Here is a 14,585-nt window from a genome sequence, read left to right on the forward strand (position 1 = left end):
AGGTTTCTGTTCTACAACGTGATCTTTCAATGGCGGAGCGGCCACGCAGCATTCCCTGCGGGGCAGAATATGCCCAATCTTCACAACAGCAGCGCCACACGCATGCGCAGTGCTGAGTGTGGTGGGGCATGCGCATTGCGGTCGGATCCATGAGCATGTGCAGTGCTGGTCTGTGACTGAAGCTGCTCAGAGCGGGTGAGATAATGTCGAGTGGAGCAAACTAACAGAGTTAGTGGGTGTGTGAGGAGGAATGGAGCCAGCGGAGTGGGCAGGGAGGCTTCATAACGACACAGTGCAGGCCGCAGACACGAAATAACAAGGTACCGGTCTTGTGTTTGCAGAGAACGCGCCGAAGAAGTCTGGATTTCTCCCTTCGCCAGGCCCGGGGTAACGGCCGCCATCTTTATAGAGGGCAATGTGCAGCAGGGCGCATGCGCGGCCGTCCTGGTCCAGGTAGCAGGAGGAGAGAATACTGTGAATTTCTATCCTGGACTGAGGGATGGATTTTGGAAACTCCTTTTACAGGGGGTTAGAAGGGGAGGATTTACACACAGCAAACTCAGACCAAGAGAAACGTTTGTTCTTTCTGAATTTCAATCCTGGATTGACCCTCATGGATTTTTTGAATTCCATTTACAGGATGTTAGAAGAGGAGGAACTCAAGGGATACTTGAGGGAGATGAGAAACTGAAACCAAACATCACGACAAAATCTGAAAGTCTCTTTATTCACCAGGACCTGAGTAGCACCAGCCTTTGAATGTAAGCATTGAGGTCATTTTCAGTTACTGGGTAAAAAATCTCTTCCTCACATTGTGGATCTTACCTAAAATCTTAAATCTCTGTCCCTTAATCCTTTCATAATCAGCTAATGGGAACAGCTTTTATTTAACTATCTTTCATAATCCTGTACACCTCTATCAAATCTCCCCTCAAGCTCCTTTACTCCGAGGAGAACAACCTCAGTTTCTTGAATTTAATCTCACAATTAAAATCCCTCATCCCTCGACCCATTCTGATAAATCTCCTCTGCCCCCTCTCAAGGACCCTCACATCCTTCATAATGTTTGGTGATCACTGGTTTGCACAGACCCAGATGTTCTGTGTCTGTGACATCATCGCACATCGACAGTTACACTGTGACATCATAACACATCGACAGTTACACTGTGACATCATTGCACATTGACAATTACATGGTGACATCACCCTGCCTCCTGGGTATTTCCTCAACTGGGAGATTTTTCTCTGACTCCAGTGTTTCTGCTATCTTTTCAGCTGCAGGCTCCAGCAGGAGAGTTTAAATTTGAAAATGGTGATATTGTTTCTGAGGTGAATATTTTTCACCATCCGTCTACAATTTAGAGCTTTTAATGCTGTGCTCTGTTTTCTGTGAGAGGTTCCAAATCTCTGGGGCTGGTGTGACTCCTTTACTGTGGATCTGAATCCATGTCCATCCATTGCTCTGTTTCACCCCTGCCCTCCCTGATCACCTCTCTACCATTGTCCACCTTCCTCTGTCTCTAATAATGGATCTATCTGAGTTATGTTTAGTATTTTATTGTTACTTCTGCTGACCGTGTCTCAATGAGGTTTCCACTGCTGCCCATCCCCTGACCATGTGCTGCTGGTTCCCAGCTTTATCTTCCCACAGTATCTTTCATAGTCAGGAATTGTTTTTCCTGCGCTATAGTCCATTTCTATTCCACTTCTGAGCTTATATTGATCATCAAATTCTGCAGCATTTTTACTCGTGTAAATCATTCTGCGAACCCTGAAACATTAACTCTGTTTCCCTCTCCACAGATACCAGCAAATATTGCCAATCCCCAGTTGCCTGTGGAGAAGATGATGTTTGACCTTCTTGAAACGCTGCAGTCCGTGTGGTGAAGGTGCTCCCACAATGCTGTTAGGTAATGAGTTACAGGTTATTCACCCAGTGATGATGAAAGAACAGTGATATATGTCCAAATCAACAACTTGTATTTATAGAGCACTTTTAATGTAAGATAATGTTCCAACGCATTTCACAGAAATGTTACAAAGCAAGGTTTGACACTGAGCCACATGAGGAGATATTAGGGCAGGTGACCAAGCGTTTGGTCAAAGAAGTGGGTTTTACAGAGTAAATTAAAGGAGGAAAAAGAGGTAGTGAATGGCGGAGGTTTAGGGAGTGAATTCCAGAGCTTGGAGCCTTGGAAAGTGACAGAATGGGCACGAATGTGGAACAATAGAAATCAGGAACACTCAGTAGGCCAAATTAGAGGAGCGCAGATATCTCCGAGGGTTGTGATGCTGGAGGAGATTCCAGCAATAGGGAGCAGCCATGCAGAAATTTTAAAATAAGGGGTGGAGTCGGGCGATGTTACTGAGGTGGAAATAGTCGGTCTTGGTGATGATGTGGATATGTGGTTGGAAGCTCATCTTGGGGTGAAATATTTCACCATGGTTGTGAACAGTCTGGTTCAGTCTCAGACAGTTGTCAGGGAGAGGGATGGAGTCGGTGTCTAGGGAGTGGAGTTTGTAGTGGGGACTGAAGACAATGGCTTCAATCTTCCCAATATTTAAATGGAGGAAATTTCTGTTCATCCAGTTCTGGATGTCAGACAAGTCAGGAGGGTGTGTGACTTGGAGGGGAACTTGGAGGTGATGGTGTTCACATACACCTGCTACCCTGATCCTTCTCGGGGGTAGAGGTTGAAGGTTTGGGAGATTCTGTCAAAGTTCTGGTCTATTTATAGGTCTCTGAAAAGCCCTCTCCTCACCCCTGCCTCTCCCACTCCCCTCTCTGACTTTCTCTCTCCTTTTCTCCAGCCCAGCAGGCTGTGGATGCTTCATCATTGAATATATTTCAGGCTGAGATGGGGAGATTTTTGGTGTCTCAGAGAGTCGAGGGATATGGGGAGTGGGCGGGAAAGTGGAGTTGAAGCCTAAGAGAAGCCACAATCATGTTGAATGACGGAGCAGGCTCGAAGGGCCATGTTGTCTCCTGCTGCCCCTAATACTTGTTTTATTTTTGACACCAGAGTCTTGTGTCGGCCCAGACCGGGTGGCAGGTTCCCTTCCCTGAAGGACATTAGCGAACCAGTTGGGTTTTTATGACAATCCAGCAGTTTTCATGGTCACTTTTTCGTCGTGCCGGCCCCAAAAATTCCCAGATTCATTCAGCTCAATTTCACAACCTGCCTTTGTGTTTTTGTGGGTTCTCTCTCACTCCCTTTTTTATGTTTTAAATCAATTCCACAGGGTGTTAGAAGGGGAGGATTTGCAGTCGGGAAACTCAAACCAAACATCACATCTGGATCTGACGGAGTCGCCCAAGTTATCAAAACCTGAATATCATCGGATTTTGAACATGGAAGGAAAAATCACCGTTCACAGTGGGGAGAAAACAGACACGTGTTCTGTGTGTGGACGAGGCTTCAGCCGATCTTCAGGCATGTCAAAACATAAATGCAGTGAGAATGGGGAGAAACCATGGAAATGCGGGGACTGTGGGAAGGGATTCAATTACCCGTCTGAACTGGAAACTCATCGGCACAGTCACACCGGAGAGAGACCATTCGCCTGCTCCATGTGTGGGAAAGGATTCACTTGTTCATCCCATCTGCTGACACACCAGCGAGTTCACACTGGGGAGAAAACATTTACCTGCTCCGTGTGTGGGAAGGGATTCACTCAGCCATTCAACTTGCTGAAACATGAGCGACTTCACACTGTGGAGAGACCGTTCACCTGCTCCACATGTGGGAAAGGATTCACTCAGACATCTGACCTGCTGGCACACCAGCGAGTTCACACTGGGGAGAGACCATTCAGCTGCTCAGTGTGTGAGAAGGGATTCACTCAGTCAACTAACCTGCTGAAACACCAGCGAATTCACACTGGGGAGAGACCATTCAAATGCTCAGACTGCGGGAAGTGCTATAAAAGCTCCGGGGAACTGATGCCCCATCGACGTGTTCACACTGACGAGAGACCATTCAGGTGCTCTCACTGCGGGACTGGGTTCAGGTGGTCATCACAACTCACAGTACACCAGCGAGTTCACAGCGGAGAGAGACCGTTCACCTGCTCCACGTGTGGGAAGGGATTCACTCAGTTACCCAACCTGTTGACACACCAGCAAGTTCACACTGGGGAGAGACCGTTCACCTGCTCCGATTGTGAGAAGGGATTTACTCAGTTATCCCACCAGCTGAGACACCAGCGAATTCACAAGTGACAACAGTGACTGGATTTTGCTGTTAATTGCATCCTGGACTGAACCATGTTGATTGGGGTCTGTTTCTACTAATGTTAATAAGCTCCAACCCAGTTACAGCTGTTAATATTCTGAATAAAGTCAAATAAATCAGCTCTGTGTTAAACATACAAGTTAGTTCCTTTTGAAGGGCTCTCCCTCTCGCCCTGTCTTCTCCATCCTCACCTTCAACAACAAGTGTGTGGAGCTCATGGAGCTTCTTTGTCACTAAGATTGAGACAATCCGATCAGCTGCCTCTGCTGCTTTCCTCCCTTTCACTGGCCCACCGGGACAAACTGTCTCTAAAGATCCCCCTTGTCTGAGCCCTGAACCCACATCTTTCTTTAGTTTCGCTCCCATTTCCTCTCGTGCCACCTTCATGCTCATCTTGTGCATGAGACCCACCTCCTGCTGCATTGACCCTATCCCCACTAAACTGCTGGTCACCCAACTTCCCCATGTTCGCTGAGATTGTCAATGTCTCTTCAGTTACTGTCCCTCTCTCCTTCAAATCTGACATCATCAAGCCCTCGTCAATAAACAAACCTTTGGCCTTGTCCTTACAAATTGTTGTCCCAACTCCAACCTCCCTTTCCTCTCCAAACTCCTCAAACATGTTCACACCTCCCAAATCTGTGCCCACATTTCCCAGAACTCCCTGTCTCAATCCCTCCAATCAGGTTTCTGCCCCTGCCACTGCTCTGATCAAAGCCACTAATGACATCCTTTGTGACTGGGATAAAGGTAAACTATCCCTTCTCGATGTGTCTGCAGCCTTTGACAGGGTTGACCACACCATTCTGCTCCAACACCTCTCCACTGTCGTCCAGCTGGGTGGGGCTGCTCTCTCCTGGTTCCATTCTTCTCTGTCTAATCATAGTCAGTGAATCACTTGTAATGTCTTCCCTTCCCACTCCCACAGTTACCTCTGGTGTCCCCTAAGGAACCAGCCTTGGCCTCTTATTTCTCATCAACATTCTCCCCACAATGATATCATCTGAAAACACAGTGTCAGTTATCACATGTACACTGACAGTACCCAGCTCTACCTCACCACCACCTCTCTCCACTTCTCCACTTCTCCACTTTTATTAAATTATCAGACTGTTTGTCTGATATCCAGTGGTGAATGTGCAGACATTTCCTCCAATTAAGTATTGGGAAGACTGAAGCCATTGTTTTCATTCCCGAGCTACCAACTCCATTCCTCTTCCTCACAACTGTCTGAATATAAACCAGGCTTTTTGCACACGTGATGTCAGGTTTGACCCCGAGATGCTATTCTGACTCGTGTGTGTGTGTGTGTGTGTCCCGCTGATTTTCCAGTCACACTGGTAATTTAAATATTTCCCCACAGACAGAACAAACATTTTTCCTTCTATAATCAGAGGCTGATCGTTTATGAATTCAGTGATTCTATAAGATCTTGCAAGATTTTTGGTTTGAGTTTCCCATCTGAAAATCCTCTCCCTCTAATCCCCTGTAAACAGGGTTGACAAAAGCCATCAATGTCAGTACAGGATAGAAATTCAGAACAGACTATTCTAGTTTCTATGGAATATTCTTTCTGCTTTCATTCCCCCAAATCTATAAATCCCTGTCCCACACACTCCTCCCCCTCTCTGCTCATTGTTCCAGATTCAGTACCCAGTCACCTACTAATTCACTAATTCTTTTCCCCTCTCCAGATTCTCTCTCTTCCTGTCCTTAAAGTTGTGACTCAGCCTGTGGGTCAATCCCACTCCTTCACGCTAATTCTACCAAATAATTCAGCTCAAAACAACAAATCATCTTTAATGACTTGATTCGTCATTTGGATGTTTGGAAAGAATCATCATTTTCCTAACTGTGGAGAACAGAAAATCCAGTGATAAATTCAGAGCCTCTTTCTCCCCAGGTCTGTTCCAACAAGCTGTGTTGATCTGAGTTACATTGATACAGACTCACTCACTCAGTGAGTGATCAGATCTTACTGAACTATGACACAAGCTGTGTCTATCTGAGTTATATTGATACAGACTCTCTCACTCAGTGAGTGATCAGATCTCACTGAACTATGACACAAGCTGTGTCTATCTGAGTTATATTCATACAGACTCTCTCACTCAGGTTCCGCTGGTATTTAATAATCTTCATGACATCATTGCACTGGGACTGGATGACATAATTAGAGTCCATTGTTTCTTAATGATCCACATCAATAACAAGAGGAAATATTAATAAACTTGAGCACATTATCTAGGCTGACACTCCAGGGTGACACTGAGGGACTGCTGCACTGTCAGAGACAGCATCCTTCACATGGAACTTGTGGAGGCTCTGGTCACAATCTTCCAATCCTCCTTATATAGTAGTGGTGTCAAAGGACTGACAGATTGTAAATATTACACCCCTGTTCAAAAACACAGCAATTCCAGGACAATCAGCTTCACATCAGTGGTGGGGAAAGGCTGGAGACAATAATCTGGGACAAAATCAATTGGCATTTGGAAAAGTATTGGTTATTTCCAGCATTTTCTGTTTTTAATACTGATACTTCCCTGGATCCCAAGGCTCACTGGGAGGTGTGGGGAGCTGGGACGTATTCATGAGAGTAACCAAAGGTCTGAGAACTGAACAAATTTAGAGTTAGAGAGGAGAAAAGATCCAAAAATTGGAGCAGTTGGGAACAGGACATCAGTCAGTCTCCTCTTATCCTGGAGAAATCAAGGACTCGACATTCTGAGAATTTGAAACAAAACTAATTTATTTAACAGACATCAAGATATTAAACTTCAGCCCAGTTACAGGGATTATTAACATCAATAGAAACAAACCACAACTGTCAGAATGAACATGGTTCAGTTCTGGATGTGATTAACAGCAGCAATAACAGCAGCATCCAACCCCTGCTGTCACTTGTGAACTCGCTGGTGTGTGAACAGGTGGGATGACCAAGTGAATCCCTTCCTACATTCGGGGAAAGTGAACAGCATGTCCCCAGTCTGAACTCGCTAGTGTGTCAACAGGTTGGATAAATGAGGGAATTCCTTTCCACACTTGGAGCAGGTGAACGCTCTCTCTCCAATGTGAATTCACTGGTGTACACTGAGGTGGAATGAAGGCTGCATCTCTTTACACAGGAAGTGCAGCGGAATGCCCTCTCCTTGTGTGAATTCGCTGGTGTTTCAGCAGGGTGGATAACAGAGTGAATTTCTTCCCACACTGGGAGCAGGTGAATGGTCTCTCTCCAGTGTGAATTCGCTGGTGTTTCATCAGGGTGGATGACTGAGTGAATTTCTTCCCACACTGGGAGCAGGTGAATGGTCTCTCCCCAGTGTGAACTCGCTGGTGTGTCTGTAGGGTGGATGACCGAGTGAATCCCTTCCCACACTCGTAGCAGGTGAAAGGCCTCTCTCCAGTGTGAATTCGCTGGTGTACTTTGAGGTTCGATGAAGTCTTGAATCTCTTTCCACAGGAAGTACAACTGAATGGCCTCTCCTCAGTGTGAATTCGCTGGTGCTTCAGCAGGTTAGAGGACCCAGTGAATGCTTTCCCACATACCGTGCAGTTGAATGGTCTCTCTCCAGTGTGAACTTGCTGGTGTGTCAGCAGGCTTGATGACCGATGGAATCCCTTCCCACACTCGGAGCAGGTGAATGCTCCCTCTCCAGTGTGAACTCGCTGGTGTGTCAGCAAGTGGGATAACTGAGTGAATTCCTTCCCACACTGGGAGCAGGTGAATGGCCTATCTCCACTGTGACTTCGCTGGTGTGTCAGCAGGTGGGATAACTGAGTGAATCCCTTCCCATACTCGGAGCAGGTGAAAGGCCTCTCTACAGTGTGAATTCGCTGGTGTACTTTGAGGTTCGATGAAGTTCTGAATCTCTTTCCACAGGACGTGCAACTGAATGGCCTCTCCTCAGTGTGACTTCGCTGGTGCTTCAGTAGGTGAGAGGACTCAGTGAATCCTTTCCCACATATCGTGCAGGTGAATGGTCTCTCTCCAGTGTGAACTCGCTGGTGTGTCAGCAGGCTCGATGACCGAGTGAATCCCTTCCCACACTCGGAGCAGGTGAATGCTCCCTCTCCAGTGTGAACTCGCTGGTGTGTCAGCAAGTGGGATAACTGAGTGAATTCCTTCCCACACTCAGAGCAGGTGAACGGCCGCTCCCCAGTGTGACTGCGTCGATGGATTTCCAGTTTGGATGGACAATTGAATCCTTTCCCACAGTCCTTACATTTCCACGGTTTCTCCATGGTCCAGGTGTCCCTGTGTCTCTCTAAGTTTGATGATCAGTTGAAGCCTCGTCCACACAGAGAACATGTGTACAGTTTCTCCCCACTGTGAATGGTGTGATGTTATTTCAGGCTGTGTAACTAGTTAAAGCTCTTTCCACAGTCAATTCACTGGAACACTCTCACTCGGGTGTGTGTGTCTCAGTGCTTTTCCAGTCACACTGATGTTTGAAATCTTTCCCTACAGACAGAACAGACAAATGTTTCTCCGTCCACATTCAAAGGTGATGATATTCAGGTCCTGATGAATCGAGTGACTGTGTCAGATCTTGATGTGATGTTTGGTTTGAGTTTCCTGCCTGAAAATCCTCCCCTTCTAATTATCTGTAAAAGGAGTTTACAAGAGCCATCACTGTAAGAACAGGATAGAAATTCAGAACAGACAATTCTATGGAACATTTTTTCCTCTCTTGTTCCCCAAAAGCTGCAAATCCCCGTCCCACACACTCTCCCTCCTCCCTGTGCTGAAATCCAAACAGAGTTTTGGACAATTCTTTCTGTATCTTTTTAACAAATTTTTACAACTGGAGTTGACAATATGTCTGATCATTCACTTCAGTGATTACTCGTGACAAAACATTAATCTGAAACCCCCTGACTGATCATAAAGAATAGCAGATGTTAACCTTGTGTCCAAAACTTACTTTGTGGAGATTTAATAAGCGATTGTGAAGATGGTTTCTCCCAATATCCCAGAGTTTCCTTCCTTCCTTCTCTCCCTCTCTAACTGAGTTAAACCTGGGATCAGTCACATGGCCCATTTTGGTTCCTGCTTCTCTTCCTGATGACTAATTAACTTCAATTAAATACTGAGAAGACTGAAGACACTGTTTTCAGTCCCTGCTCCAATCTCCATTTCCCAGATACCAACTCCATCCCTCTCCCTGGGAACAGTCTGAGATTAAACCAGTCTGTTCACAACCTCGGTGTCACATTTGATACCGAAAAAGCTGCTGACCTCATGTCTGTGCCATCACTAAGATCGCCTGTTTCCACCTCCGTAACATCACCCGACCTCACCCCTGTCTTAGGAGTGTCTCATCTGCTGCTGAAACCCTCATCACTCCCATTTTTACCTCCAGACTCGACCATTCCAACACACTCCTGGCTGGTCTCCCACATTCTACCCTCCGGAACCTTGAAGACATCCATATTTTTGCTGTCTGTGTCTTCATTCACAGCTAGGCCCGTTCCCTGACCTTTTTTGGCTCCCGTTCAAGGAGCAACTCGATTTTAAAATTCTCATCCTTGTTTTCAAATCCCCCAATGGCGTCCTCTCTTCTCTGTGTGGCTCCCACAGACCCCTCTATGATATCTGCACTACTCTAATTCTAGCATTCCCTGTTTTAATTGCTCCAACATTAGTGTCCGTGCCTTCAGTTCCCTCGACCCCAAGCTCTGAGATTCTCTCCCTCTGTCTAAGACACTTTCCCCCTTTAAGACAACTCAGTATTAATAAAAAAAGACATTCTGTCAAAACATTTTATCTTGTACTCATCAGGATAGAGGGAAGAATACCAAATTTCAAAAATTATCAGTCAGGCTAGTAATGTCTCACTTGCACTTGCTAGAAGCTACGTATGTTCATCCACAGGGACCTGTCCTCTGCAGGCGGAAGGAACAAGTCCAGGCAAGGGGTGTTTTGTGGAATTAAACAAAAGCAGAGGGGATTTCAGCTCCTGGCTGTATTGTCCATGGCAACAATCAATCAGAGTCGACAGGCCAACCAATCAGCACCCTTTTCTCGTGCAGTATAAATTGTGGTTCCCTTTGAAATTTGGGATTCTTGCATCTGTCCTGGTGAGTGCAACAGGAAAAGCTTTGACAGCTTGTCTCTTTTTTCGTTAATAATCAAATTCCGTACAAACAAGTGACTATTTAAGTATTTTGGTCACCTCCTTCTGTGTCTGAATGTTATACTTTATTTTATAATTTTCCTTTGAAGCTCACTGGGATGATTTATGATGTTAATAGAAGTTGTTGTTGTTTCTGACTGTTACCCTGATCTCCTGTTTTACAACAACCCATTGATTTCACACCAAATCTCTGATTTATTGTCCCTCCTGCGGGTCATTCATCCGGGTCTGCAACCTCTGTAAAGATGGCGCCCACGCATGCTCCCTGTTGGATATTGCCACTTACAAAGATGGTGACCGCACATGCTTCTTGCCCCCGATAAAGACGGTAACCGCACATGCGCTCTGCTGCTCCTTGCCCCCTATAAAGTTGGCGGCCGTTAACTCGGGCCTACTTCCGGTGAAATTACCTAATCTGTGATTGGAAGGATGGTTCCTTATTGAGGGTTTAAGACAGAGACCGTGAATTCATAAATCCTCCCAACTCACCCGCCAGCCCTATCTATACTCACGGGTTTTTTTTTCCAGCTCTCAGTCCGCACTCGGTCTTTGTAAATCCCGTATTTTAAATCCGCTCGCTCCAGCTCTCCTCACGCCTGATTTCACGCGCTACACATGCTCCAGCTCACAATGATTGACGGCAGCTCCGGACCAATAGGGACAGGGGGCGGGCCTGGAGGACCAACGGGACGGGCTGTTCCTCCGGCCAATCGGAATGAATGAGGGACGGAGCCTGTTGTGAGTGGATCATGCGCAGTGCGTGCCCGGGACCGGGACGAAAGCGGTGGAATTTAAAGTCCAGAGGGTGAGAAAGGGCCGAGTGCAGGAGAGAAATGGAGCCGGAGGGTGGACTGGGAGGATTCACAAACACCCGGTGTAGGACTCCAAACCCGGATTACAAACTCCCGGAGCCCAGTTTGCACCGAGTGTTTGGAAACTCCTTTTACAGGGGGTTAGAAGGGGAGGATTTACACACAGCAAACTCCAACCCAGAGAAATGTTTGTCTCTTAATTTCTATCCTGGACTGACAGGGATGTTTTTTTTATAATCTCCTTTGTGCAGGATTTTCAATGGGACGGATTTGGAGACGGGGAAACTCAAACCAAACTTTACATCAAAATCTAACAGAGTCACTCGATTCCTCAGGTCCAGAATATCATCGGACTTTGATTGCGGAAGGAAAAAGTTTTGTCTGTTCTGTTTGTGGGAAAAGCACCGACATTTTCAAAATCCTGGTTAGACTGCACCTGAACCACTGTAATAAAAATAAAAAATGCTGGAAGTACTCAGCAGGCCTGGCAGCATCTGTGGAGAGAAACAGAGTTAATGTTTCGAGTCAACATGACCTTTCATCAGGACAGGAATACTGTTGAAGGGTCATGAGGACTCGAAACGTCAACTTTGCTCTTCTCTGCCGATGCTGCCAGACCTGCTGAATTTTTCCAGCTATTTCTGTTTTTGTTCAGGAATACTGTGTTCTGTTCTGGGCATCACACCATGGGAAGGATAGACCATATTGGCCTTAGTGGGAGAGCAGTGCAGATGTACTTGAATGACAACTGGACTCCAAGGGTTAAATTATGAGGAGTGGTCAAACAAATGCATCAGAGTAATTACAGCACAGAAAGAGGCCATTCAGCCCATTGAGTCCATGCCAGCTCTCTGTAGAGCAATCCAGTCTGTCTCATTGCCCCACTGTGTCTTTAACTCCCTGCATGTTTATTTCTCTTAAATGCTGGTCCAATTTAATTTTAAAGCATTTATCATGTCTGTTTCCAGCCTGCTCGTAGGCAGTGAGTTCTGGGTTAATACCACTTGTTGTGTAAAATGTTCCTCCCTGCATTTGCCCTGTATCTATTGCCCATAACCTTCAATATGTGTCCCCCTAATCCTTGTACCATCAACAAATGGAAACAACATTTTCTTTGTCCACCTTATCTGAACCTGTCACAATCTTGTTCACCTCTGTCCAATCTCCCCTCAACTCTGTAACTCCAAGAAGAACAACTTCAGCTTCTCCAATCTCCCTTTGTAACCGAATTCCCTTTTTCCTGGAACCATTCTGGTAAATCTCCTCCGCATCCTCTCAAGGACTCTCCCCCTTTCCTAAAGTGTGGAGACCAGAACTGGATGCAATACTCCTGTTGTGACCTAACCGGAGCTTTATAACGGGTCAGCTTATTTTCCCTGCATTTATACACATTAAATCTGCTTATGAAGCCCATGATCTCATATATTTTGCGAACTGCTCTCTCAATATGTCCTTTCGCCTTCAAATGTGTATGAACATCAACCCCCAGCTCCCCCAGTCCCTACACACCCTTTAGGACTGTACCATTGAGTACCCTATTCATTCTGCCAATATTCATCATCTCACTGTGAGGTTTGTATTCCCTGGAATTTAGAAGATTGAGGAGGATTTTCTCGAAGTTTTCATGATATAAATTGGAAATGGTGTGGTAGATAGAGGGGAACAATTTCCATTGGTTGGGGAATCCAGGACTGAGGAACATAGTCTAAAACTTAGAGCCAGAACTTTCAGGGGTGAGATTAGGAAAATCTTTTTCAGGTAAAGTAGGGAGAAGTTTGTAATTCTCTTCCTGAATTGGCAGTACATGCTTGATCAATGTTCAGTTTCAATCTGGCATTGATAGATCCTTCCTAACACAAGGTATAAATCAAGGGACATGAAACAAAGGGTCACAGGTCAGCCGTGATCTGATTGCATAGTGGGACAGACTCGAGGGGCTAAATGGCCAACTCCTAGAATCATAGAAACTTAGAGCACAGAAGGAGGCCTTTCAACCCTTTGTGCTTGTGCTGCCTCTTTGAAAGAGCAGTCGTGTTTAGTCCCACACAGCAACTTTCTGTTTGTAACCCTGTAAGTTCCTCAATCCCAAATCCCTGTCAACTCCCTTTTAAAATTCCTGATAGAATCAGGTTCCAGCACCTTTTCAGGTAGAATGTTCCAAATCCTGACAACTCTCTGTTGATGCAGAAACTGCTGAGCTCGATGTTGAGTCCGGAAGGTTGTAAAGTGCTGAATTGAAAGATGAGCTGCTGTTCCTCGAGCTCCCATTGAGCTTCATTGGAACAGTGCAGGAGGCCAAGGACAGAGAGGTCAGAGTGGGAGTGGGGCAGAGAATTAAAATGACAAGTGACTGGAAGCTCAGGTTCAAGCTGACAGACTGAACGGAGGTTGTTCCACAAAGTGATCACCCAATCTGTGTTTGGTCTTCCCAATGTAGAGCAGATCACATTGTGAGCAGTGAATACAGGAACTAAACTGCAAGAAGTACAAATAAATCACTGTTTGGTTTCATCTTGAACAGCCTGAAGAGAGATACTTTACATGAAGAATAACGGTTAAAATATAATTGCATTGTCTATCTCAGGGTGTAATCCAAGAACAATACCTTGTATTTACAGGAAGGGTTGTGGGGCTGGAGGAGGTTACAGAGATACTGAGGATCCGGTTGACATTGTCTATCTCACCAGTGTCAAATTAATTTTCCATGGTGGCTCTGATCCAATATCCTGACACTGGGCGAGGGCAACATTCAGCAGAATTTATAAAAATGGAACTAGACACAAATAAACTATATCAGTATTTACTGACACCTCGGTTTTATTTATTGTTCCTGCTGCTCCCAGTACCCGGCATCTCTTCACTTGAACCATCACATCAACACTCGGGGCAAATGACTGGGCTGAGGCCTGTCTCAGATAAAAACACGAGGACCACTTGTCACCGCAGAATCATAGAAATTGTAGCACAGAGGAGGCGATTCAGCCCATCATGTCTGTACTGGCTGAAAATGAGCAAACCAGTCTAATCCCGCTTCCCAGCTCTTGGTCCATAATCCTGTAGGTTACAGCACATCCAGCGATTATCCCAGCACTTTTTAAATCTGTGTATTTCTGCCTCTACCACCCGTTCAGTCAGTGAGTTCCAAGACCCACCACCCTCTGGGTAAAAGCATTATTGAACTCCCCTCTAACCCTTCCACTAATTACTTTAAATCTCTATCCTCTTGGTTCTGACCTCTGTAAATGAAATAGGTCCTTCCAACCTGGGACCCTCATTATTTTTACACCTCAATTAAATCTCCCCTCTTCCTCCCCTGTCCCAAAGAAAACAACCCCAGCCTCTCCAATCTTTCCTCAGAGTTAAAATTCTCCAGTCCTGGCAACATCTAGGTAAATC

At 45.7% G+C, this 14,585-nt stretch overlaps 1 protein-coding gene across 1 annotated transcript in view; it reads left to right on the top strand.

Annotated features, from left to right (window-relative positions):
- Nucleotides 1-14,585, top strand: part of LOC144698522 (uncharacterized) — a 121,484-nt gene that overhangs the window by 67,795 nt on the left and 39,104 nt on the right. The window contains exon 8 of the mRNA XM_078570457.1: nt 3,543-4,015. Coding sequence (XP_078426583.1) covers nt 3,543-4,015 — 473 coding nt within the window. The remainder of the gene's footprint in view (nt 1-3,542; nt 4,016-14,585) is intronic.

This window comes from Cetorhinus maximus, chromosome 23 (assembly GCF_964194155.1).
Source record: "Cetorhinus maximus chromosome 23, sCetMax3.hap1.1, whole genome shotgun sequence".
In the NCBI taxonomy this organism is placed as follows: Eukaryota; Metazoa; Chordata; class Chondrichthyes; order Lamniformes; family Cetorhinidae; genus Cetorhinus; species Cetorhinus maximus.